Source organism: Chiloscyllium punctatum, chromosome 3, assembly GCF_047496795.1.
Source record: "Chiloscyllium punctatum isolate Juve2018m chromosome 3, sChiPun1.3, whole genome shotgun sequence".
In the NCBI taxonomy this organism is placed as follows: domain Eukaryota; kingdom Metazoa; phylum Chordata; class Chondrichthyes; order Orectolobiformes; family Hemiscylliidae; genus Chiloscyllium; species Chiloscyllium punctatum.
In genome coordinates this window covers 28,385,748-28,411,964 of record NC_092741.1, presented here as the reverse complement: position 1 = coordinate 28,411,964, position 26,217 = coordinate 28,385,748, and the positions used below count along the sequence as shown (strand labels likewise).

At 45.9% G+C, this 26,217-nt stretch overlaps 1 protein-coding gene across 1 annotated transcript in view; it reads right to left on the bottom strand.

The window, feature by feature from the left end:
* Nucleotides 1-26,217, bottom strand: part of LOC140454046 (uncharacterized) — a 219,264-nt gene that overhangs the window by 21,396 nt on the left and 171,651 nt on the right. The window contains exon 4 of the mRNA XM_072549012.1: nt 4,213-4,387. Within this exon, the coding sequence (XP_072405113.1) occupies nt 4,213-4,387 (175 nt within the window). The remainder of the gene's footprint in view (nt 1-4,212; nt 4,388-26,217) is intronic.

Sequence of the window (26,217 nt, the reverse complement as noted above, 5' to 3'; positions counted from 1 at the left end):
ATTGCCCTGCAATAGGAATATAGACATTTCATTCTCATTCCTCGTGATAAACCCTGCCTGGATCTGAGTAGATTAACAGCACAATATGAACAGGTGACAGCCATTCAGGCCATTGAGAACCCTCCACCATTCAGTGCAATCCCAGCTACAGGAATATCATCAATAACCTCGCAGAATGGGCAGACATGTAGCAGATTGAATTTAGGACAGGGAAGTGTGAGGTGAGGCACTCTGGGAAAAGGGATGTTGGGAATCATTATCGATGATGGAAATGTACCAGGAACAGGGAGATCTGAGGGATATTGACCATTGAAAGATGCAGCACATATTAAGGAAGCATGGGGGACTTTGAGCTTCATTACTGGGGGTAGTGAGTACAAATGGGGGGAGATCATGCTGAAGTTTTGTAAACTGCTGGTTAGGTCACAGCTTAAGCATTGTGTGAAGTGATAATCACTCACACTTTAGGAACGATACTTGCACCTTATGAGGATGCAGAGGGATTTTACCAATAGGTTTAGGGTGGAAAAGCTGGGAAATTTGTCCTTGGACAATTGGTTGGAGCTGTACCAGACAGTGACATGAGTTAGGTAAGGGAGACAAAGAAAAGCTGTTCTCGCTGACTCATGGGACAAGAATGAGAGGGAACCGTTTCTGAAGGTGATGTCAGGAGGATGTTTTAAAATCTTTATTCATGGGCTATATGAGTATTTATTGCCCATCTCGACCTGCCCTTGAGAAGGTGGCATTTAGCTGCCTCCCAGACTACTTCTGTCTATTTGGTGTAGGTACATACACAATCCCGCTCGGGGGTGGGGGTGGTGTTCCAGGAATTTGACCCAGAGAAACAGAAAGGACGGTAATAGATTTCCAATTCAGGAATTTGCAGGTGGTGGTGATCCCACGTATCTGCTGCCCTTCTCCTTCCAGGTGAGGTCGGGGAGTGGGGGTGTCATGGGTTTGGAAGTTGCTATCTTCGTAGCAAAAGCAGAAAGTGCTGGAGAAACTCAGCAGGTCTGACAACATCTGCGGAGAAATAACCTGTGAGGAAGGATCACTGGACATGAAATGTTAACTTTGTTTCTCTCTCCACAGATGCTGCAAGAACTGCTGAGTTTCTCCAGAACTTTCCATTTCTGTTTTATATTCCCAACATCGCAGTTCTTTGTTTTACTTTGTTGTCGAAGGATTCCTCTTGAATTTCTGCAGTGCATCGTGTCGATGGTACATATCGCAGCTACCAAGTGTCGGTGGAGAGAGTCGATGCTTGTGAATCTGATGCCAATCAAGTGAACTGCTTTGATGGGGATGGTGTCAAGCTGCTTGAGTGATATTGGAGCTGCCCAATGGCAGTCAGGTGGGCAATATTCCATCACACTTTTGCCTTGTAGATGATGGACATGTTTTGGAGAGTTAATAGGTGAGTTATTTATTGCAGGATACCTCTGAGTTGTTCTTGTAGCCACAATAGTTATATGACTAGTCCAGTTGATTTTTTGGTCAATGGGAACTCCCAGGATGTAGATAGTGGAGGATTCAGGGATAGTAACACCACTGAATGTCAAGTGACAATGGTCACTTTCTCCCCTGTTGGAGACAGTCATTGCCTATCATTTGTATTGAATGTTACTTATCATTTGTCAGTCCAAGCCTGGATACTGCCCAGGTCTTGCTGCTTTGCACAAGGGCTGCTTTAATATCTGATGAGTGACAAATGGTGCTGGACATTGTGTAATCATTACTGAATATCCCACTTCTGACCTTATAATGGAGGGAGGATTATTAATGAAACAGCTGAAGATGTTTGGGCCAAGGACCTTATCCTGAGGAAGTCCTGTAGTGTTATCCTGAACCTGAGATCACTGACCGATGTGTAACCCATTCAGTTAGTACTGGTTCCACTTCCCCAGGACCAGTCCCAATGTCCCAAGAATCTGCAACCCTCCCCTTGCACCACCTTTCCAGCACGTGTTCAATTATAATCTCCTGGACTTTCTCCTCTGACTCACACGTGGCAATAGTAGTAATCCTGACATCACAACCTTTAAGGTCATACCTTCAACTTACTCCCTAACGCCCTTTATTCTGCATTTAGGACCTCATGCCATATTTTACCCTCTGTCATTGGGACCAATGTGTACCATGACCACTGGCTGTTCACCCTCCTCCTCCAGGATTTCCTGTAGTCATTCTGAGACATCCTTGACCCAAACACCAAGGAGGCAGCATCTGATTCTGGAATCTCATTTGTTGCCAGAGAAACATCCATCTATTCCCCTTCCAGTTGGATCCCCGATAGCTATTACATTCTCACACTTGCCCCTCCTCTCCTTTGCTACAGGGTGAACCATGGGAAACAGATGTGGCTGTTACTGGTCCTCTCTGAGGGACCATTCCCCCCGACAGTATCCAAAGTGTCTGTTTTGCAGGAAATAGCCACAGGGGGTTCCTGCACTGCCTGCCCAGCCCCTTACTCTGCCTGGTGGTCACCCATTCCCTTTCTGCCTGTGGAATCTGAGCCTGCAGTGTGACCATCTCCCTGTGTGTATTATTCACTATACTCTCAGCTTCATGGATGATCTACAGTGTCTCCAGACACTGCTCCAGTTCTGAAAGCTGAGCTTCAAGGAGCTGCAGCTGAGACCCTTCCTGCTCCAATGCTAGCCCTGGGCACTGGAAATGTGGCCAGCTTCCCACGTAGAGCAGGAAGAGTACACCATGGCTTTGAGCTCTCCTGTCATGACTTACTGTTTTGATCAAGATCTACCCTGGCTCAATGGCGAGTGCAGGAGGGCATGCCAGGAGCAGCACCAGGCACATCTGTAAGTGAGGTGTCAAACTGATGAAGCTACAAACAGGGCTACATGCGTGCCAAATACCACAAGCAGCAAGTGATAGACAGAGCTAAGGGATCCCACAGCCAACGGATCAGATGGAAGCTCTGCAGTCCTGCCATATCCAGTTGTGAATGGTGGTGGACAATTAAACAGCTCACTGGAGGGAGAGGCTCCACAAATATTCCCTCTCCTCAGGGATGGGAGAGACCAGCAGATGAATGCAAAAGGACAAGGCTTTAGCATTTTCAGCAATCTTCACCAGCAGTGCCGAGTGGATAATCCATCTCTACCTTCTCCAGTGGTCCCCAGCATCACAGATGCTCATCTGAAGCCAATTTGATTTACTCCGCATCAATATCAAGAAATGGTTGGCGGCACTGGATACCACAAAGGTTGTGGGCCCTGACAACATTCTGGCAGTGGGACTGCAGACTCGTGCTCGTGAACTTGCCACATCCTGAGCCAAGCTGTTCCAGTACAGCCACAGCACCACTGCCTTGTCTCCCTTCCCTTCCTGAGCAGCTTATTTAACGTGCAGTCTTTCACTGCCTTGAGCCAGATCTCCATCACTACAACATCATAATTGATGGTAATCTGCGTCTGAAATGGTTCTGAAAAGATTTACAAGGATGTTGTCAAGGTTGGAGGATTTAAGCTATAGGCAGAGATTGAATAGGCGAGGGCTATTTTCACTGGAACATCAGAGGCTGAGGGGTGACCTTATAGAGGTTTATAAAATCATGAGGGGCATGGATAGGATAAACAGACAAAGTCTTTTCCCTGGGTGGGGGAGTCCAGGACTGGAGAACATAGGTTTAGGGTGAGAAGGGAAAGATATAAAACAGACCTATGGAGCAACTTTTTCGTGCAGTGGGTGGTACATGTATGGAATGAGCTATCAGAGGAAGTGGTGGAGGCTGGCACAATTACAACATTTAAAAGGCATCTGGATGGGTCTATGAATAGGAAGGGTTTGGGGGATATGGGCTGGGTGCTGGCAGATGCTACTAGATTGGGTTGGGATATCTGGTCGGCATGCACAAGTGCTGTACATCTCTCTGACTCTCTCTGTAACTCCCCAGCCTTCGTTATTATGTTCATACGTAACTCTGTTTTGGACTTCCTTCCTTTTGTCCCCTACTCTGACATCACCTATTCACTGAAGAGCTATACCAGACTCAGTGTGAGTTTTGTCTCTTCACAGATGCTGGTAGAGCTGCTGAGTTTGTATCACCCCTCAACACACTGGTTCCAGATGGTCTTACACATCTTTGTGGCTGGTGGGACTTGAACCAGGGCCTAAGGTAGGGACATTACCATTACAACATAAAGAGCCCTCCGTTAGGTTCGCCATTATATCAGCCGCAAAACTCACCTGACAAAGTACCAACCATCAGATACACTTCCAAATTTAACCGTTGGATTTGTAGGTGCAGGTGGACTCTTGACTTGAGGAACGAGAAGCAGATGAACAATGTAGTTCTGTGAAATTGTTCCATTTGCCACGTGGCCAGAAATTCCCCAAGGTGCAGTGACAGGAACAATTGTTTCTGTAAATAAAAGATATTTTACTTGGTGATCATTTGTGGTGTCACTGACAGTGAGTCAGAGGTTACAGGTGAGGGGTCAGGGTGACATTGCTGAAGTGGGGCAGACACTGATGTGACAGATTGAATAATAGCCTCACAGAGTGACACAGCACTGGGGGAGGGGACTCCTGAGCTGGCTGTTTGGTCGATTTTTAACCAGCTCATTACACTGACCTGCTCTTTTTATACCTACACCCAAATTTTCCTTCATCGTGGAAACATTTATCTTTTGAATGTTGTGACTGAATTTGCTTCTATCACCATTTCAGGCAGTGCTTTCCAGATCACAATGCTACAGGAAAAGTCATTCTCATCTGACCAGACCATAGATAGGGCTACTGTCTCATGAGAGAGAACTGGTGGTGGCTTAACCCGAGGGTCACCACACCTAATGTAAAAGGAGAGTTTGAGGAAGTTTTCCTTCATGGTGACCTCAGCCTGTGCAGGACATGAACCCATGCTGTTGGCATTAGGCTGCACCTCCAGCCGGCTGTACAACGAAGTCAGCTAACCAGCCCCTTGACAACAGCACATTGTTGTAACTGGATGGAGGTTTGCTCACAGGGCAAGAAGGTTTGTCTTCAGACGTTTCGTCACCATACCAGGTACTATCATCAGTGAGCCCCCAGATGAAGCACTAGTGGCATGGCCCGCTTTCTATGTTTAGGTTTCCTTGGGTTGGTGATATCATTTCCTGTGATGATGTCATTTCCTTCTTACAATGACTGAAATTCACATACTCTCATCATTAACACCTCTCCCACAGTTTCTCCCCCTTTACCCTTCATGGTTTTGAAGAGCTCTCTCCAATCACTTATTAACCCTTTCTGCTTTAAGTTAAGTAACCCCAACTTCTACAGTCCCTCCACACAGAGGCCCTGCAGACTTGGTATCACTGCATTAAATCTCTCCAGCACTCCCCCCAGTCAAATTTTGGGACATAGATATCTCACCTAGTTTGAACCTCCCAGCCAATTGGAGGTTAGAGACAAAAAGCCTGTAGCTGCTGGAATCCAAGGTCGACAACCAGGAGGCTGGGAGAACACACCGAGCCAGAGAGCATCAGGAGGTGAATTTGACACTTCAGGTGTAACCCTTCTTCAGGACTGTGGGTGGGTGTAAGGGGGAGCGGCAGACAAACGGAGTGGGAGGGGCAGAGTGTAAAGTGGGGATAGGTGAAGACAGGTAGAGGGTACCACCTGGTTGGTCAATGGGAGGAATGAATCTGGTTGGTGGCAGGGAGCAGGGGAAGGATTGGGGAGGGCTGGGAAGGGGGTCGGGGGAATGGGGCAGGAGATTATTTGAAATTGGAGAACTCAACATTGAGTCCTCCAGGCTGTAGGCTACCCTGGCAGAAGATGAGATATTGTTCCACAAATTTGCGGTGTGGTTTGTTGTGGGAATGGAGGAGGCCAAGGATAGTAATGTCAGAAAGGAAATGGGAAGGGGAATTAAAATGGGCGGTGGCTGGGAGGTCTGGTCAGCCCCTGCAGGCCCGGCTGCGATGCTCGGTGAACCATTCCCTAAGTTTATGTTCTGTCTCCTCAATGTAGAGAAGACGAGATTGTGAGCACCAGATACAGTAAACTAGGTTGGAGAAGGAGGTGAACCTCTGTCTCACCTGAAGGGACTGTTTGGCGCCATGGATGGGAGGTGAGGGGGGCGGTATCTGGCAGGTTTTGCATCTTATCTGGTTGCAGGGGCAGGTACCTGGGGATTCGGGGGTTAGGTGGGGTGGGGGGGGGGGCGGTTGTTGGGGAGAGTGGCATAAACCAAGGACTGTCTAAGGGAGTGGTCATTGCGGAAGGCAGAGAGGGGTGAGGAGGGGAACATGTTCTTGGTGGTGGGGTCTAGTTGGAGTTGGCACACATGTTTAAAGATGATACTTTTGATGCGGAGACTGGTGGGGTGGTAGGTGAAGACAAGAGGGACCCTGTCTTTCCCGCGTTGTTGGGGAGAGGTTAGGGCAGTGGAGCAGGGAATGGAGGTGGTGCAGTGGAGGGCAATCTGGATGACAGAAGTGGGAAAAGCACGTTTTTTCGAAATAAGTGGACATCTGGGATGCTCCCGCATGGCATGTCTCCTTGTCCGAGCAGATGTGGCGAAGGCAGAGGAATTGGGAGAATGGGATGGAGTTCTTGCAGGAGGGAGGAGGTGTAGTTGTGGGAGTCTGAGGGCTTAGAGGAAATGTCTGTCTGGAGACTGTCACCAGAGATTGAAATGGAGAGGTCACAAAAGGGGAGGGGGGTGTCCAAGATGGACCAAGTGAATTTGAGGGCGGGGTGGAAGCTGTGGGTGAAGTCAATGAACTGCTCCAGTTCAGCCTGGGAGCAGGACGCTGCAATGATTCAGTCATCACTGTAACAGCGGAAGAGTTGGTGCACAGTGCCTATGTACGTACTGAAGAGGGATTGTTCGATTATGGCTAACAAAGAGGTAGGTGTATCTGGGGCCCACCCAGGTGCCCAAGGCCACCTCCTGGACTTGAAGGAAATGGGAGGAGTTAAAGGGAAAGTTATTATAGGTGAGGATCAGTTTGGCAAGGTGGAGGGGGACTGGATAGGTCTGTTGGAGAGGAAGAAGCAGAGGGTCTGGAGACTGTCCTTGTCGGGTATGGATGTGTTTTAGGACTGCACGTCTATAGTGAGGATAAAGCACTGTGGGCCAGGGAACTGGAAGTTGCTGAAGAGATGAAGAGTGTGGTTAGTGTCGCGGATGTAGGTAGGAAGTGACTAGACCAAAGGGGAGGAGGATGGAGTCGAGGTGGGACAAGATGAGTTTGGTGGGGCAGGAGCATGCTGAGATGATGGGTTGGCTGGGGTAGTTGGGCTGGTGGATCTTGGGGAACAGATGGAACCAGGCAGTATGGGGCTGGGACATAGGTTAGAGGCAGTGGAGGAGAGATCACCACCAGAGGCAATGAGGGCTTGGACAGTGCAAGTGTTTTTGGTCTGTTGGGTTGCAGTGGGGTTATCTGCAAGGGGGAGGTAGGATGTGGTGTTGGAGAGTTGGCATCTGGCCTCTGTGACAGAGGTTCGATCTCCAGACCTTTGTCAGCGGGTTTTGTGAACCAGGGTTGGTGCGGAGATAGTGGAGTGCTGCACGTTCGGAGGGGGTGAAGTTTGAGTGGGTGAGGAGCTGGAGAAAATGAGGCCGCTGATGTCATGTTGACGATCAGAATTCCCCTTTCCATTCCCTTTCCGACCTGACTGTCCTTGGCCTCCTCCATTGCCACAACAAACCAAACAACAAATTGGAGGAACAACACCTCATCTTCTGTCACGACAGCCTACAGCCCGGAGGACTCAACATTGAGTTCTCCAATTTCAAATAACCTCACTTCCCAACCCCTGACTCCTTTCCCAGTCTCTTCCCTTCCTTTCCACTCCTCCCAGACACCAACTGGATTCATTCTTCCCAATGATTGTACTCTCTACCTGTCTTCACCTAACCCCACTTCACCACCCTGTGTCCACCACCCCCTTTGTCTGCAGCTTTATCTGAAGAAGGGTTTCACCCAAAACGTCGATGTCTCCACCTCCTGATGCTGCCTGGTTTGCTGTGTTCTTCCATCCTCTTGCTTGTCAGCCAATCAGAGGTATCGATTTGTTGAAGCCCAGTCTGCTGACAGGGATCGGGAAGTGAGTGATATTTTGAGGAGGGATCATGGGGACAGGAACATGAGGGAAGGTGATTGGGTTCGGGCCTGGTGGTGGTTTTCAGCAGCGTCCCTGAACACTGTCTGTGCCTGTGATTGCCACAGATTGTGGCAAATCAAGGTCCAACCTGACCAGCAGATGCCCCACGAATAACTTTCAGGAAGGCTGCCATATTTCTCTCAAATCAGGTAAGTGGCAGCTTAAGGCTCTTAAATGGCCATAAATTGATCACTGAGAGACTTTAATTGGTCATTGGTTCAGGAAGGTTGAACATTGACCTTCACACTAAGATTGTAATTGAGATGGCTGCAACCATAAGACCATCAGACATAGGAACAGTTTTAGGCTATTCGGCCCATCAAGTCAGCTCCACCATTCAATCATGGCTGACATATTTCTCAAACCCATTCTCCTGCTTTCTCCCCATAACCCTTGATCCCTTAATCATAGGATAGATATTTCCTAATTATTTGTCACTTCTGCGGAGGGGAAAATCCCACCCAATGTTTCCGGTCATTAACCTTGCATCAGAACTGGACGGGAGTTTTAAAAGTGTTAGACACAATAATCAGTGCACAGGGGGTGAGCTGGTTTGTAAAAATTTGATTATTTTGGTCCTACCTCTATTTGTTTGCGTCTGTTGTGGTTCTGTTCACCGAGCTGGGAATTTGTGTTGCAGACGTTTCGTCCCCTGTCTAGGTGACATCCTCAGGGCTTGGGACCCTCCTGTGAAGCGCTTCTGTGATCTTTCCTCCGGCATTTATAGTGGTTTGTCTCTGCCACTTCCGGTTGTCAGTTCCAGCTGTCCGCTGCAGTGGCTGGTATATTGGGTCCAGGTTGATGTGTTTATTGATAGAATCTGTGGATGAGTGCCATGCCTCTAGGAATTCCCTGACTGTTCTCTGTTTGGTTTGTCCTATAATAGTAGTGTTGTCCCAGTCAAACTCATGTTGCTTGTCATCCGCGTGTGTGACTACTAAGGATAGCTGGTCGTGTTGTTTCGTGGCTAGTTGGTGTTCATGGATACGAATCGTTAGCTGTCTTCCTGTTTGTCCTATGTAGTGTTTTGTGCAGTCCTTGCATGGGATTTTGTACACTACATAGTGGACCCAATATACCGGCCCACTGCAGCGGACAGCTGGAACTGACAACCGGAAGTGGCAGAGACAAACCACTATAAATGCCGGAGGAAAGATCACAGAAGCGCTTCACAGGAGGGTCCCAAGCCCTGAGGATGTCACCTAGACAGGGGACGAAACGTCTGCAACACAAATTCCTAGCTCAGTGAACAGAACCACAACAACGAGCACCCGAGCTACAAATCTTCTCACAAATGTTTGAGTCTCTGTGTCACCCTGAATGTGATAGTGCCAGCATGAAGCCTAACTCCATGTCTCTACAGGATGGACCATGGATTGATGTCTGTGAGAGCTGTTGCAGCACGTGAGATCAAGATGAACAAGGTATTTGTAAGATGGTAGTTTCAGCTGACAATGTTTCCACACATCTTCAAACATCCCGCTTCTTTTTTATCTTGGCCCGTGCTGGTGGGAATGAGTTGGTCAGTGATGCCTGAAGCAGAGAGGTGTACAACACAAAGGGAGCCAGGGATTAGGGAGACCTGCCCCCCCCCCCCCAACCCAACTCTCCACAGCTCTGTACTGACTAATGGATCCACAGGACTGACCCACTGCCCAGACTACAGAGGTACTGACTCTCCCAACAGAGAACTCCCTGAGCAGGTGCCTCACTGTGGTCAATCCCCTGGACTGGTGTTCTAAGCTGTGCCTGATTTCCTGTACCAGGAACCCTGACTGAGTGTCTCCATGGCCTGCACTGAGGACTACTCCACTAAGACATAGCCATTTGGTTGCCGATCATGCAGTGCGTGTTTGCCACGGAAGATGCTGGCACTGAGAAATGGGGCAGGTATAAGATTGCAGCAATAATAAGGCATTGAACAACCTAGAATCCCCTCTAATTGGCAACTTGCTGCTGCCATGCAACTCAGCGAGTTGCTTGCTCGAGTTGAGGTTGGCTTCATGGGACTTCTCACCTGATAGCCCAGATCCTGAGAAGAGTCTGCTCACTGTTTGAAATACACTTCCCACTTCCCAGATTGTAGGACCACAGAGCTGTATTTAATAAAGCAGTTTCCAAATTAACAATGTGATCAAGCACCCCTCTGGGATTCACATTGACAAATTCATTAGGAAATGTGTCAGTCTGTGGAGAAGGCTTCAGACAAGACTAGTTCGAGACTAAAGGAGTGTTTTATATTTTGTTGCAATTTAAAGGAATATGCAATGTACCTTCAGCATTGTTAAAAGCTGAATAATTGAGAAGAATTTTCAAGCCAGTATCCATTGCATGAACCAGATCCATATCATCAACCTTTGTTTCAATCCATTGGATGGCTGGATATTGCATCTCTTTATAATTCTAATACAAGAAGAGAAATTGCATTATCACACGAGAAAACTAACCCGACACCAAAAAAAATCAAATGAGAAAATTGTCATAAAGTTTAAGGACTACTTTAGGTTTTTTTTGGACTGTGAACTAAAATGGGGAAGGGTACTCCTTGAGACTAAGGAAACTATGTCAGAAGATATTTGCAGTTTTAGGAATAAGTTACTGGAACACATTGAGTTTATAGAATCAGAGGTACAGCACAGAAACAGACCTTTCGGTCCAACTTATCCGTGCCAATCAGATATCCTAAACCTGTTCCATTTGCCAGCACTTGGCCCATATCCCTCTAAACCCTTCCTATTCATGTAGCCATCCAGATGCCTTTCAAATGTTGTTATTGTACCTGCCTTCGCCACTTCCTCTGGCAGCTCATTCCATACATGCACCTCCCTCTGTGTGAAAAGGTTGCCCCTTAGGTCCATTTTAATTTTTTCCCCTCTCAACTTAAACCTACGCCCTCAAGTTCTGGACTCCCCTATCACCAGAGAAAATACCTTGTCTATTTATCCTATCCAAGCCCCTCATGATTTTATAAACTTCTACGGTCACCCCTCAGCCTCTCACCCCTCAGGCTCCAGGGAAAACAGCCCCACCCTTTTCAGCCTCTCCCTCTACCTCAAATCCTCCAGCCCTGGCAACATCCTTGTAAATCTTTTCTGAACCCTTTCAAGTTTCACAGCATCTCTCCAACAGGAGAGAGACCAGAATTGCACGCAATATTCCACAAGTGGCCTAACCAACGTCCTGCACAGCCGCAACATGACCTCCCAACTCCTGTACTCAATACTCTGACCAATAAAGGAAAGCGTACCAAATGGCGCCTTCACTATCCTATCCACATGCGACTCTACTTTCAAGGAACTATGAACCTGCACTCCAAGGTCCCTTTGTTCAGCAACACACCCGAGGATCTTACTATTAAGTGGAAAAGTCCTGCTCTGATTTGCCTTTTCAAAATGTAGCACCTCACATTTATCTAAATTAAACCAATCTGCCTTTCATTACCCCATGAGCTTGATTTGGTGCATTGCTTTATTTGAGCAGTGAGGTTGAATTCCAAAAAAAACTCAGCTCTGCCAATGTTTCTTCACAGCAATTTTGCCCAGTAACAATCTTTTGAAAAGCTTTTTAATCAGCATCAGTTATGGGCTCAGGAGGGCTCAGCATTGTAACAAACACTTAAATGGTTCTTGAGCAAGTTGTAATAGCCATTAAGACCAAAGGCTTGTGAAATATCTCCCTTTGTAACATCATACCGATCATATCAAAGTTAAATCATGCCATTTGAGTTTAAACATGTATAGCCAATTTCCAAACACTGATGCTTCAAGTCATATATGAAGTACCTCACTGTAGTTTATTTCGAAAACACAGGAACACCGGTGCTCAGTGGTTAGCACTGCTGCCTCTCAGCACGAGGGACCTGAGTTTGATTCCAGCCTCTGGTGACTGTGTATGGAGTTTGCACATTCTCCCCGTGGCTGCGTGAGTTTCCTCCAGGTGCTCTCATTTCCTTCCACAGTCCAAAGGTGTGCAGGTTAGATGGATTGAATAGGTGGATCAGCCAGGCTAAGTTGCCCATAGTAGTCAGGGATATGTAGGTTAGGTGCGTTAGTCAGGGAAAACGTAGCGTATTAGGATAGAGGAATGGGTCTGGGTGAGTTACTTGGAGGGTCGGTGTGGACTTGTTGGGCCAAGCAGCCTGCTTCCATACACTAGGGATTTTACAGATTCACATGGAAAGAACATGTAAGGCAATTAGAGAATGTGTTTTAGCTCCTGGCAACACAGTGACTCTGTGATTATCACAGTTGCCTCACAGTACCAGGGAGCCATTTCAATTCCATCCTCTGGTGACTGTCTGTGTGGAGTTTGCACATTCTGTGTCCGTGTGGGTTTCCTTTGGGTGCTCCGGTTTCCTGCCACAGTCCAAAGATGTGCACGGAAGGCGGACTGGCCAAGTTAAGTCCAGGGATGTTTAGGTTAAGTGGATTAGGTATGGGAAATATAGAATTACAGGGACTGGGAACAGTGTTGGGTCTGGGTGGGATACTATTCAGAGGGTCGGTGTGGATTCAATGGGCTGAATGGCCTGCATTGACACTGTCAGGCTTCTGTGTAATTGCCGTTTGATGACTTGATAATATGCCTGGCTAAAAGTGAGTTCACAAAAGCAAGGGTGATTTACCTAGGACATATCAAGGACAATATTACAAAGAACTCCGAATTCAAAGTCACACAACACCAGGTTATAGTCCAACAGATTTAATTGGAAGCACTAGCATTCGGAGCGCTGCTCCCTCATCAGGTGGTTATGGAGGACACAATTGTAAGACACAGCATTTATAGCAAAAGTTTACAGTGTGATGTAACTGAAATTATACATTGAAAAATACCTTGACTGTTTGTCAAGTCTCTCATCTGTTAGAAAAACTAGGCGTAAAATAAAATCCAAACATTTCTCCTTGATATTCATTTGCATTGTCATTTCCGAATCCACCAATATTCTGGGTTTTACCATTGATCTGGCTGAGCCAAATCAATGGTCTGGTTCCAAGTGAGATTCAGAGACTCTGAATTCTGCAGTGAATAGCTGACCTTCTTTCTTCCCCATACTTGTCTACCATCTGCAAGTCATAATGCAGGGGTGTGAGTGAAGACTTTAACTTGCCTACTCCAACAACATTCAAGAAGCTTGACACCATCTTGGAAAACACAACCCGTTTTATTCTTGTGCCTGTTTATTACTGGCAACATCCACTCTATTCTCTATCGATGCATCATGGCAATAGGGTGTACAGTGTTAACGGTTAATGCTTCTCTAACCTCCACAATTACTGCAATAAATGTTCAGTGCATTACCTCCAAGTACATGATTCATTAGAAAAAGAGAGCAGAACTGCATACAGCACTCTGGACGCAGTCTCACCAAAGCCCCTTGTACAAGGGCAATGAGACCTCCTCATTCTTGCTCTTCAACTCTCTTTCAATAAAGGCCTTTATTCAACATTCCATGTTTTAAAGTGTATTCTTTCTGAGAATGTGGGTATCATTGGCAAGCCCCTCCGTTGTTGCCTGTCCATCTCTTTGATCTGAGTGACTTGCCAAACCATTTCGGAGAGCATTTAAGAGTGGTGCGCATTACTGTGGATAAAGTCACAAGTAGACTAGCCCAGGCAAAAATAGCAGATTTCCTGTTCTATCGGCTTTGAGTGAACCAGATGTGGTTTACAATAATTGATAATAATTCCATGGTCACCACTGCAGAGAGTAGAGTTTCAAACCCAATTCTAGCCATCAATATGGGATTGAATCTCTGACCCCAAAGCAGTTGCAACAAAACAAAATACTGCACATGTTGGAAATCTAAAATCAAAATTAAAAAAACGCTAGACAAGTTCAGCAGGTCTGGCAGTATCTGTGGAAAGAGTGTTAGTGTTTCGAATCCGATAGGACTCATCTTCAGGAATAGTCATATCAAACTTAAACATTTACTCTGTTCCTCTCTCCACAAATGCTGTCAGACCTAATATGTTTCTCCATCAGTTTCAGTGTTTATTTCTCCAAAGCATGAGATTGTCCCTCTGAATTATTGGTCACTATGCCACCATCTTCCCCGTCCTGATCGTTTGCCGTGCCTTTATGCCAACCTGCTGAGTTTCATGTCCTGGACATCCAACTATCCCTGAACACCAACATTGAAAATTCTTTTCACAGATGAAAACAATTGACTCATACGTGGGATGAGGGCATTGCTGACTAGGCCAGTATGTATTGTCCAGAGAGCAGTTAAATGTCAATCACATTGCTGTGAGTCTGGAGTCACATGTAGACCAGAAGCTGGCAGTTTCCTTCCCTGAAAGACATTACTGAACCAGATGGGTTTTTTCCCAACAATTGACATCACAGAATCTTAATTTCGGATGATTATTGAATTTAAATTCCACCATCTGCCATGGCGAGATTCAAACCCAGAACATTACCTGTGTCTCGGGATTAAGAGTCCGGCGATAATACCTCAAGGCCATCAGCTCTCCATTTAATTCACCTTCTGATCTAATTCTTTGATGAAAGTGAATAACTTTACATTTTCCCCCATTATACTCCATCTGCCCATGTGTTGCCCATTCACTTAACCTACCTGGCAGATTCCTATTATCCTCTCAGCAGCTAAAATCTCCACCTGGCTTCACAACAGCAAACGTAAATACTTGACACTCAGTCCTATCATTTAGATTGGAAATAGCTCAGGCCCCAGCATTGATGGTTACAACACTCCACTAGCTGACAGTCTACCAACTTAGACACATCCTGTCTAGCCTTACCCTTTGGTATCAAGCTCTTTAAATCTTAGCTGCCCAATTCCCGACAGCAGCTTGTTTATGAATCTACCCATGCCATTGAAACTGAGACAGGTTGATTAGATTAGATTCCCTACAGTGTGGAAACAGGCCATTTGGTCCCACCAGTCCACACAGACCCTCCAAAGAGTAACCCACCCAGAACCATTTCCTTCTGACAAATGCGCCAAACACTATGGGGCAATTTAGTACGGCCAATCCACCTGACCTGCACATCTTTAGATTGTGGGAGGAAACCCACACAGACACGGGGAGAATGTGCAAACTCCACACAGACAGTCGCCCGAGGCTGGAATTGAACCTGTGTCCCTGGCACTGTGAGGCAGCAGTGCTAACCACTGTGCCACCGTGCTGTCCTCGCACTAACCTTCACACTTCAATTTCTCCAGCAATGATGATATCCTTAAAACCAGACACAGAGTAGGGAACACAACCTTCAGACAACTCAATGGTGACTACACAGAATATAATTTATCTCCCTTACTGTTCTCATCTCCAACACAAACAGGTTGCCCTCTCACCCAGCATTTGCATGGCTACTTTCTCCACAGAGTCATTGTCTGTTTGTCCTTCACCCTGCTGTCCTTGTTCTCTGTGACTGATGTCACACTAACTTCCCTGTTTCCTCTCTCCCTCCAGTCTTGAACACCACTGTTACAGCTGTTCTGTTCTAAACTGCTGATGCTGTTAGAGAATCTGGGCAGTATAGAAGATCACAAACCATTGGACCCAGTAATCCTACAGTCAACTTCTTTAAGAATCCGAGGATGCAGGTTACCAAGTGCTGGGAATTTATCAGGTGTTTTATCCTGGAGATTTTCTCATGTTTACTTTCTTTTATATCGAGTATTCCACAACCTCTTCAGATCTTTGGTATCCCGCTATTCAGTTTTTAATAAAATATTTTTGTGTGAAGACAGAATCAATGTGTGTGTTTTATATTCCTCCCACTTCCCTCTTCCGTGTTATTTTCCTACCTTTGCTTCTCAGGGTTTAAAATTATTTTTACTTCTGTCTTTTCTGCTTGTGCAAGCTCTTATAATCTGTAAATTCCTGTCTGGTATGCTGCCACAGTCCATTATTCCCTTTCTTTTTAATATTCTGTCATCACTTGTTTCGGACTACATCTGTCCAGATATGTACATTTACTGGAACTTTCAGAAGAGTCCCTTCTTTAATCTAATATTACCCTGAATTAATTTGGTCAGACATTGGTTGATCAGTTTTCCTGTGGAGTTTCTGTTTCTCAATGGAATATGTCCACATAAAAAATAATGCAAAATTATTCAAGTATTTGCTAATGTTTGTCACACTCCATACCTTCTCCTGTCCATTAACCAATCCACGGTGACCCCAACATGGTCTGAGAGTCGTATCTCAGAGCTGACTTACCTTCTGTTTGCAGCCTGCTGTATTGATATGACTTTGCAGCTGTCCAGGATTGGGGAAGGGGGAGATTCCACTCACAACCAGACTTGGCCTCTTCTATACAGAACACAGAGACCTTCAGCCTGTGATCAGTTGCCTTTCAGAAACAGGGTTAGATTGAGTGAAGACAGGAGCAGTAGGAGAGCTCCCTGACTCTACAGTCCTTGTGTTGTCCCCCACCATCCCCCACTCTGTGAGCACACTGACCCCTCCCTTCACCTGCTGCTGGAGATGGAAGCCCTGATATTCTTCTTACTGCACAAGCTGGCAGTGGGAGCCAGGCAGGGGATGGCAGCTCATGTAGAAAGTGTTAATGAGGCCCGAGGAGTAATTTCAGTTCAGTCTCATGGTTCAGGGTTGGGATGTGCACTGTCGGTGCACTGCAGGTTAGGGACGAAAACCAACATGGAATAATTTCCACTGATACAAATAAAACAGAACAGAGGAAACTCTCAGCTGTACTGACCTTGTCCTGGATGACTTGTTCTGGCTCTGGACAGTCAACATGAGTACAGAGGTCAATCACCTCCTGTTCCATGTCCTTAGCAGCAATTTGATGTCCAAAGAGGACAGACACAGTTAAGAAGATTCTCAGCATCTTGGTGTTCTCTCAGATCACTGGTGAACGCACTGACTGACTCTCAGCACCTTCAGGTGGATCTGCAGTTTGAACACTGAGCTACAATCTTTATATACTGTTTGATGAAGATGATTTTGAATACAGTTTCGCTGTGACATGTTGGCGAAATGCTCCAACTCATTGACTATGTAAAATATTCCTCGTTCTAACTTTGGAATGGATTCACAAACCATTAACCCTCTGTCAGTTGGTTCACAGGAACTCTGAAACCTGGGAAAACGAGTTTTGTAATTGCTATCACTCGTCATTGTTGTGCTGATACTTATTCTCCCCTGGTTACTGTTTCTGGTGGTGGCGTATCTATGGTCATAATTCATCTATTTCTAACGATTGAAGAGGACCAACAGCTCTGGGTAAAAGGCAGGAGAATGAGGTTGAGAAACATCAGCCATGATCGAATGGCAGAGCAGACACAATGGGCTAAGTGGCCTAATTCTGCTCCTATATCGAACGATGTGCTGTTTAGGTGCATTGGCCGTGGTACATTGTCATGCAGTATCCAGGGATGTGTCGGCTAAATGGGTTAGCCAAGTTAAACGTGGAGTTATGGGAATAGAGTGATGGGTTAGATCCAGGTGAGATGCCCTTCAGAGGGTTGGTCCTGAATCAATGGGACAAATAGCCCCTTTCCATACAGTAGTAATGCTATGATTCTATGTCTTATTATTTACTAGATATGAATTACTTTGAAGAAGAGGTGGAATGTGATGCAGTCAAACTGGCTGATAGCACAAACATCACTGGGAAAGCAAATTGGGTGGATGTTATGGCCACATGAATGCAGCTCTAAGACCAAAAGATAGAGGAACAGAATTTGCTCAAATCCTTCACACATTCCACTCTTCAAAATATTCCAAATTCAAACGAACGTGTTCCCTTTAGAACTTGTCACCTCCTGAGATCTACCTCTGTGTGGAATCATTCTTGCTGTGAACTGAATAATTAATACTTCAGGAACTTCGACTGATACAACCCCTTTAGCTACCCCTTTCCTCCTCTTCTATCAATTCTTGGGGAGCAGCTATTTAGTGATGCCCTTCATAAAACTTCCGACAAGAAGTTAACAATCCCATGGCCTGTCTTGCACATCGACAGGCCTTGACAGTCTGTTCTGTCCATTGGACCATGGGGAAGTTCCCATTTTTATTTGGGATGCCTTTAAAAACAATGTCTTCCAGCAATTGTGAAGTAAAGCCCTCTGTATTCCTGAACAGCTCCCCCACAAGGTGATCAGAACACTGTTCATAGATAAGATCACTGAACAGCTTCTTAAACTTCATGTTAAGTTCCCCACTGATTGCTTGAATAACACTGTTTATCAATTTATTTATGAGTACCAATTTCCAAAACATTCACAAACACTTAGTCTCAGAAGATAACACATGTCCTGGCTGGCCAAGGCCCAAGTCTCTAAAAGGCAAATCCCACTGGGATGTCTGTAAATTTACATTAATACACATTTAGAGATATGGAAGGTGTCTGGGGGAATTGAAAGGAAGCTGCCAGCAGAAAGAGTTAACTCACGATGAGTCTGAGACGGTGGGGGAGGGAGGCAAGTTACTGAGTGATGTTGTTGTAATTGTTCAGGAAAACTGCTGAAATCTGCTGTTCATTTCAAACTGACCTTTTGAATTTGATAATCCTTTCTTTGGTTTTACGATTTGTCTTCAATTGTCTCCAGTCCCTTTCAGTATTTCTAAGATCACCTTCAGAGCAGAAGCATTTATCTCTCATTTTCGACTTTTTCTATATTTCTCTTAAACATTTTTCAAAAGCTGAGTTCAGTTTGATATTTGCCAAACAACAGTTTATTGAGATTGTGAGAACAATCTGAGGGTGTAAAGCAGAAAAACATGTTTTTCATTATAATAAATAAAAACCACAGTTCACTCCACTCTCAAAGGTTTGAAATTCATTATTAATCCAATATTGAATCTTTGATGTTGTGTATGAACAACACCCTAATTTTCAGTGAGTCCTCTTTAACTATGGGGTGAGTTCCCACCTTCGTGCAGTGTAGTGAGGTACACAGCTGTGATTCAGTATACGGGGTGTCCCTGTCTACTGCCCATTTTTCAGCTGTTTCTACCTTATCCTCATCGACACCTGCTCCAGCCACTGACTCACCGTTTCTTCTTGTATTAGTATTAACTCATCTACACAACTGTAAATATAAAGTGATGATGATCACTCCCCCTTTCTGATCTTTATAATTCTTCAGAACCATCCATGAACAATTTCCTCTGGGTTGGGGATGGCCCGATGAGTTGAACCCATCTCTCAACATTCCCTTCATTAGTTTTGACTGTTCTGCTGTAAACCCGGTGATGGAGCCCTCTGACATTCAATCAAAGTTTACAGCCTTTTCCTCATTCCCCTCCCTGACTGCATCTTTAAAAGTTTGTTTCATACTCAGTGCAGATCCCACCGGCATGGTCCTTCTTCAGCCCCTACACAGATTCTTCCAGCTTGGATTTTGTCACCCTCCTGGCTCCTGCACAGCTTCATCCAGTCTGGATACAGCTGACTTTATTCTTGGTCCCTGCATGGATCCCTCAGTGTGGACCTGACCCATTCCCAGGGTGATTACTCTCGTGTGGAGTAGACAAAGAGGAGGCTGGAAGAACACAGCAAGCCAGGCTGCATCAGGAGGTGGATAAGTCAATGTTTCAGGTATTAACTCTGAAATGCCCAAAACACGGATTTCTCCACCTCCTGATGCTGCCTGACTTACTGTGTTCTTCCAGCCTCCTGTTTGTCTACTTTGGATTCCAGCATCTGCAGATTTTTTTGTCTCTATTCTAGTGAGGAGCCTGACTCCTGAGCTCTCTTGGCTCATGTGTGGTATATCCAGCACAGAATTTGGCATATCCTCTGTGATCATCCCTCACTTCCCCGGCCCTAGTGCATTTTCTCAAACATGGAATAACCTCTGTTGGCTTCCCCAGAACCTCCTGTCCTGAGTACTCCTCCCCGATTCCTGAGCTGCCCACTGAGCTCTTGGGATACACCTGATCAGGCCCTGTGGATTTATCCACTTTTATGTGTTTCGAAACATCCAGCAGCTCCTCATCTGCAATATTTACATTTTTCAAGAGGTCACACATGACTCCAGACCCTCAGCACTGTGGTTCACTCTCACTGCCTTCTGAAGTGGCCTAACAAGTGACTCAGTTGTGTCAATCGCATGGCAATGAATCCACCTGCTGATTACCATGTACTGTCCTCTGTTGGCTGATGGATTGAGCAGTACGTTGAGGAAGCACTGAGGGTGGCAAGGGTGCAAAATGTCCTCTGGGTAGGAGACTTCAATGCCCACCACCAACAGTGGCAGCAGTATATGTGATTGAGCTGGTCAGCTAGACTGGGTCTGCAACAGGTGATGAGGGAAGCAACAAGAGGATGGTTCACTGTTGATTACACAACGTACAGCACCATTCACAACTCCTCAGACACTGAAGCAGTCCAAGTTCAAATGCAACAAGATCTGAACAATACCTAGGCTTGAACTGACGGGTGCCAAGTAACATTTGCACCACACAAATGTCAGGCAATGACCATCTCCAATAGTAGATATTCTAATCAACCCCACATGACATTCAGTGGTGTTACCATCACTGAATCCCCTGCTACAAATATCCTGGAGATTACCATTGAAACTCAACAGGACTCACCACATAAATACAATAGTTACAAGAGCAGGTCAGAGGATTGGAATAATGTGGCAGGTAATTCAGTTCCTGATTCCTGAAGGCTTGACCACCATCTACAAGGCACAAGTCAGGAATGTGATGGAATACTCCCCACTTGCCCGACTGTGTGCAGTCCCAACAACAGTCAAGAAGCTTGACACCATCCAGGACAAAACAGCCGGCTTGATTGGTATCACATTCACAAACATCTGCTTCCCAACACTCAGGAACAGCAGTTTTGTACTATCCACAAGATGCACAGCAGAAATTCATCAAAGACAGCACTGTCCAACCCAAAACAACTTTCATCGAGAATGACAAGGGCAGCAGATACATGGGAACACCACCACCTTCCAGTTCCCCTCCAAGTCACTCACCATCCTGACTTGGAAATATATCGCTGTTTTTTCAGTGTCACTGGGTAAACATCCAGGAGGTCTCTCCCCAAGGGCATCGTGGGTCAACCTACAGCACATGGAGCACTGCAGTAGTTCAAAAAGGCAGCTCATCACTTTCTCAAAGACACTGAGGGTGGGCAATCAAAGCTTGTCAGCCAATGATGCCCTTGTCCATAAAATCATAAGACACGGGAGCAGAATTGGGACACTCAGACCTTTGAGACTGCTCTGCCATTTGATCATGGCAGATATGTTTCTCAATCTTATACTCCTACCTTCTTCCTGTAACCATTGATTCCCCCTTACCAATCAACAAACTGTCTATCTCAGTTTTAAATACTCTCAATGACTTGGCCTCTATAACCTTCTGCAGCAATGGGTTCCACTGATTCACCACTGCCTGGCTGAAGAAACTTCTTATCATCTCACGTCTAATGGTCATCTCCCCATTCGGAGGCTTTGCCCTCAGGTCCTCGTCTCCACCACTAGTAGGAACAGTTACCCCATGTCCAGTCTATTGCCCTCTATGTTATGTGTAAATTTCAGATCCAGAGACCGCAACCGCTTCTCTTCTGACAAGTTCTTCATTCCTGGGATCATTCTTGTAAACATTCTCTGGACCTCCCTTCCAATGCTCACACTTTCTTCCTTAGATATAGGGTCCAAACTACTCACAATGTTTCACATGTGCTCAGGCCAGAACCTTACACAGCCCCAGCAGTACATCCCTGCTCTTGTATTCGAGCTCTGCAATGAATGTTAATATTTTATTTGCCTTCCTAACTGCCAATGAAACCTGCAAGTTAACCTGAAGAGAATCCTGAACTAGTAATCCCAAGGACTTCTGTTCTTCGGATTTCCAAAGCCTTTCACCATTTAGAATACAGAGCAGGGAGCATCCGAGGAGCAGGAAAATCAATGTTTCGGGCAAAAGCCCTTCATCAGGAATACATTCCTGATGGTCCTCAGATGCTGCCTGACCTGCTGTGCTTTTCCAGCACCATTCTGATCTAAACTCTGGTTTCCAGCATCTGCAGTCCTCACTTTTGCCTACCATTTAGAATATAGTCTATTCTTCCTGCAAAAGTGCATAACTCACACTTTCCCACATTGTATTCCATCTGCTACTTCTTTGCCTCCTCTCTAACCCTGTACAAGTCCCTCTGAAGCCTCCCTGCTTCCTCAGCACTACCTGTCCTTCCACCTATCTTTGTGTCTTTTGCAAACTGAGCAACAATGCCCTCAGTTCCTTCATCCAGATCATTAATATATAACATGAATAATTGTGATCCCAACACTGATCCCTGTGGAAATCCACGAGTCACTGGATGACATCCTGAAAAACACCCCTTCATCCCCACTCTGCTCTTTGCCAGTCAGTCAATCCTCTGTCCATGCCAGCATCTTGCCCCCAACACCATGGCCTCTTATCTTATGGAGCAGCTTCCTGTGCTGCAACTTGTTAAAGGTCTTCTGGAAATCCAAATAGATTACACCCACTGCCTCTCCTTTATGTCACTGGATTATTATCTCCTCAAATAATTCCAACAGATCTGTCAGGCATGACCTCCCCTTGATGAAGCCGTGCTGACCCTGCCCTATTTTACCAAGTATCCCACAATCTCATCATTAATAATGGACTCTAGCTAATGACTGAGGGCCTGCTAACTGGCCTGGAAGACGTTTACTGATCGTAATTGTTTCCTCACTCAGTGAATTGCTGTTGGGGTAATCCATATTCAGAACCCATACTCAAATTTTCCCTCTACAGGTGCGATTTTAACCGCTGACCAAGATCAGTCAGCAAATTCTGTCGCAAATTAAAAGTTTAGTCAGAAGAAGCCCAGCTAAATGTCAGACTTTATTGTTTTGGAACTTTTCTGCTGTGTGAACGTGGCAGAAAAGAGCATTTAACCCCTCAAGACTGTCCCTCCATTCCCACCCTCTGGTCAGCCCAAGTGTCACTCCAGCTCCCACTCCCATCTCTTCACCATTCCCTGCTCTAGGCATCTCTTCCCCTTCCCTAGTTATAATCTCTCCCAAAGCTTTTCTCAGACCACTTTCCTGATTCCAGGGATCATTCCCTCCAGTCTCAGGTGGTGGATCATTCCCTCTAGTCTCAGTCCTCATGCCGAGTGGTATCATTTTCCCACTCACTAACCACCTCCTCGTTCCTGCTTGGTTCAGGCTTTCCCACAAGATGTGTCACTGTTCCATCACATATTCCATCACCATGGTGACCTTCCTGAGAAAATGGGCGAATTGGTGATTGTGTGTCTCTTCGTGAAAAGTAATAAAATTAGTTCAGTATCACTCAAAAACCGAAATGATCAAATCTGGACCACCCAATGTTCACTGAATTTCACTCAAAGACAGACCCAAAAGGCAGACCTGAAGCTAAATTCCAATTGTCTATCTGTAAATTGACAGGGTCTGCATTTCAGAGCAATGGGTGGAGCTGACATTTTTGGTTTGGAAATAGATCAGACCCTCTCTGGCATAATAAAAGTTCTATACAGCAATGATACAACTTACCAATGTTTCTCCTCTTTCCCCCAATCACAGAAGGTAAGCATGCCATCTGCCTTCTCCATCACCTTATCTCCATAGTTGCTGCTTTAGGGACTGTGGTTCTGTATACCTAGATCCCTCTGTATGTTACTGCTTCTGAGGTTCTGCTGTTTCCTGTTTTCCTCCTTCCTGAGTGAGAACTTCCACAATGTATCACCTCACATTTGTCTGGATTAAATTCCACCTGCCGTTTCTCTGCCCATGTCACCAGCCGATCGATATCCTGCTGCATCCTCTGGCAATCCCACTTAGTATCCACAGCTCCCCCAATCCTTGTGTCATCTGCAAATGTACTAATCAGACAACATTTTACAAGAAGCAATCAGGTAATAATCTGGAAATTAAATGAAATTCAGCTTTGAGTGAATGTGCGAAGATTGGGATTGGTGTTTCAGGTCAGGAAAGTCAATCCGATTCATTTTATGGATAATTATCTGTGAATTGTGGGACAAGTCATCAATTGTGTCTGATTAACCTCTTGTTGGATCTGTCCCAAATCTCTCCTTTGATGCATAAAGAGGAATTGAACAGTCAGCTGAAATAACATGTTTGGGTGGCACGGTGTCTCAGTGGTTAGGCAGCACGGTGGCTCAGTGGTTGGGTAGTACGGTGGCTCAGTGGTTGGGTGGCACGGTGACTCAGTGGTTGGGCAGCACAGTGGCTCAGTGGTTGGGCAGCACGGTGACTCAGTGGTTGGGCAGCACAGTGGCTCAGTGGTTGGGCAGCACGGTGACTCAGTGGTTGGGTGGCACGGTGGCTCAGTGGTTGGGCAGCACGGTGACTCAGTGGTTGGGTGGCACGGTGGCTCAGTGGTTGGGCAGCACGGTGTCTCAGTGGTTAGGCAGCACGGTGGCTCAGTGGTTGGGTAGTACGGTGGCTCAGTGGTTGGGTGGCACGGTGACTCAGTGGTTGGGCAGCACGGTGGCTCAGTGGTTGGGCAGCACGGTGACTCAGTGGTTGGGTGGCACGGTGGCTCGGTGGTCATCACTGCTGCCTCACAGGGACCCAGCCTCGGGCAACTGTCTGTATGGAGTTTGCACCTTCTCCCCGTGTCTGCATGTGTTATCTCTGGGTGCTCTGGTTTCCTCCCACAGTCCAAAGATGTGCAGGTTTGGTGAAGTGGCAGTGCTAAATTGCCCATAGTGTTCAGGGATGTGCAGGTTAGGCACACTGGTCAGGGCTAAATGTAGAATAATAGGGTAAGGGAATGGGTCTGGGTGGGTTGTTCTTCAGAGGGTCAGTGTGGATTTGTTGGGCCAAATGGCCTGATTCCACACTGCAGGGATTCGATGTGATCTGTGTGAAAAGGAATTAGATGTTCATATAATTTCTTAAAGTAGGAATTCTCCCTCTGTGTAAAACATGCTTCACATTTTCCCACAGGACTCAGAAACAAACGTGACCATCAAACTGATTGTCATCCTTCCATCTGTGAGAGATGGTGGGAAAGCAGCCTCAGCATTTTCCTGAGATTATCTGCTGCCCTCCGAATGTCTGAACAAGCTGATTCTCGAAAGAATTGCCACAAATCAAACCTGAGCAATATTCTGCATTGTCAGGAATGTACTTAGAGTTATAGAGTCATAGAGATGTACAACATGGAAACAGACCCTTCGGTCCAACCTGTCCATGCTGACCAGATATCCCAACCCAATCTAGTCCCACCTGCCAGCACCCTGCCCATATCCCTCCAAACCTTTCCTATTCATATACCCATCCAAATGTCTCTTAAATGTTGCAGTTGTACCAGCCTCCACCACTGGTCTCTTTTATCTCTTTCCCCTCTCACCCTGAAATTATGCCCTCTAGTTCTGGACTCCCCGACCCCAGGGAAAAGACTTTGCCTATTTACCCTATTCATGCCCCTCATAATTTTGTAAACCTCTGTAAGGTCACCCCTCAGCCTCCAACGTTCCAGGGAAAATAGCCCCAGCCTGTTCAGTCTCTCCAACCCTGGCAACATCCTTGTCAATCTTCTCTGAACCCTTTCAAATTTCATAACATCTTTCCGATAGGAAGGAGACCAGAACTGTGCGTAATATTCCAACAGTGGCCTGACCAACATCCTATACAGCCACAACATGACCTCCTGACTCCTGTACTCAATACTCTGACAAATAAAGGAAAACATACCAAACGCCTTCTTCACTATTCTATCTACCTGCAACTCCACTTCCAAGGAGCTATGAACCTGCATTCCAAGGTCTCTTTGTTCAGCAACACTCCCTAGGACCTTACCATTAAGTGTATAAGTCCTGCTAAGATTTGCTTTCCTAAAATGCAGCACCTCACATTTATCTGAATTAAACTCCATCTGCCACTTCTCAGCCCATTGGCCCATCTGGTCAAGATCCTGTTGTAATCTGAGGTAACCCTCTTTGTTATCCACTACACCTCCAATTTTGGTGTCATCTGAAAACTTACTATCTGTACCCCTTATGCTCGCATCCAAATCATTTATGTAAATGACAAAAAGTAGAGGACCCAGCACCGATCCTTGTGGTACTCCACTGGTCACAGGCCTCCAGTCTGAAAAACAACCTTCCACCACCACCCTCTGTCTTCTA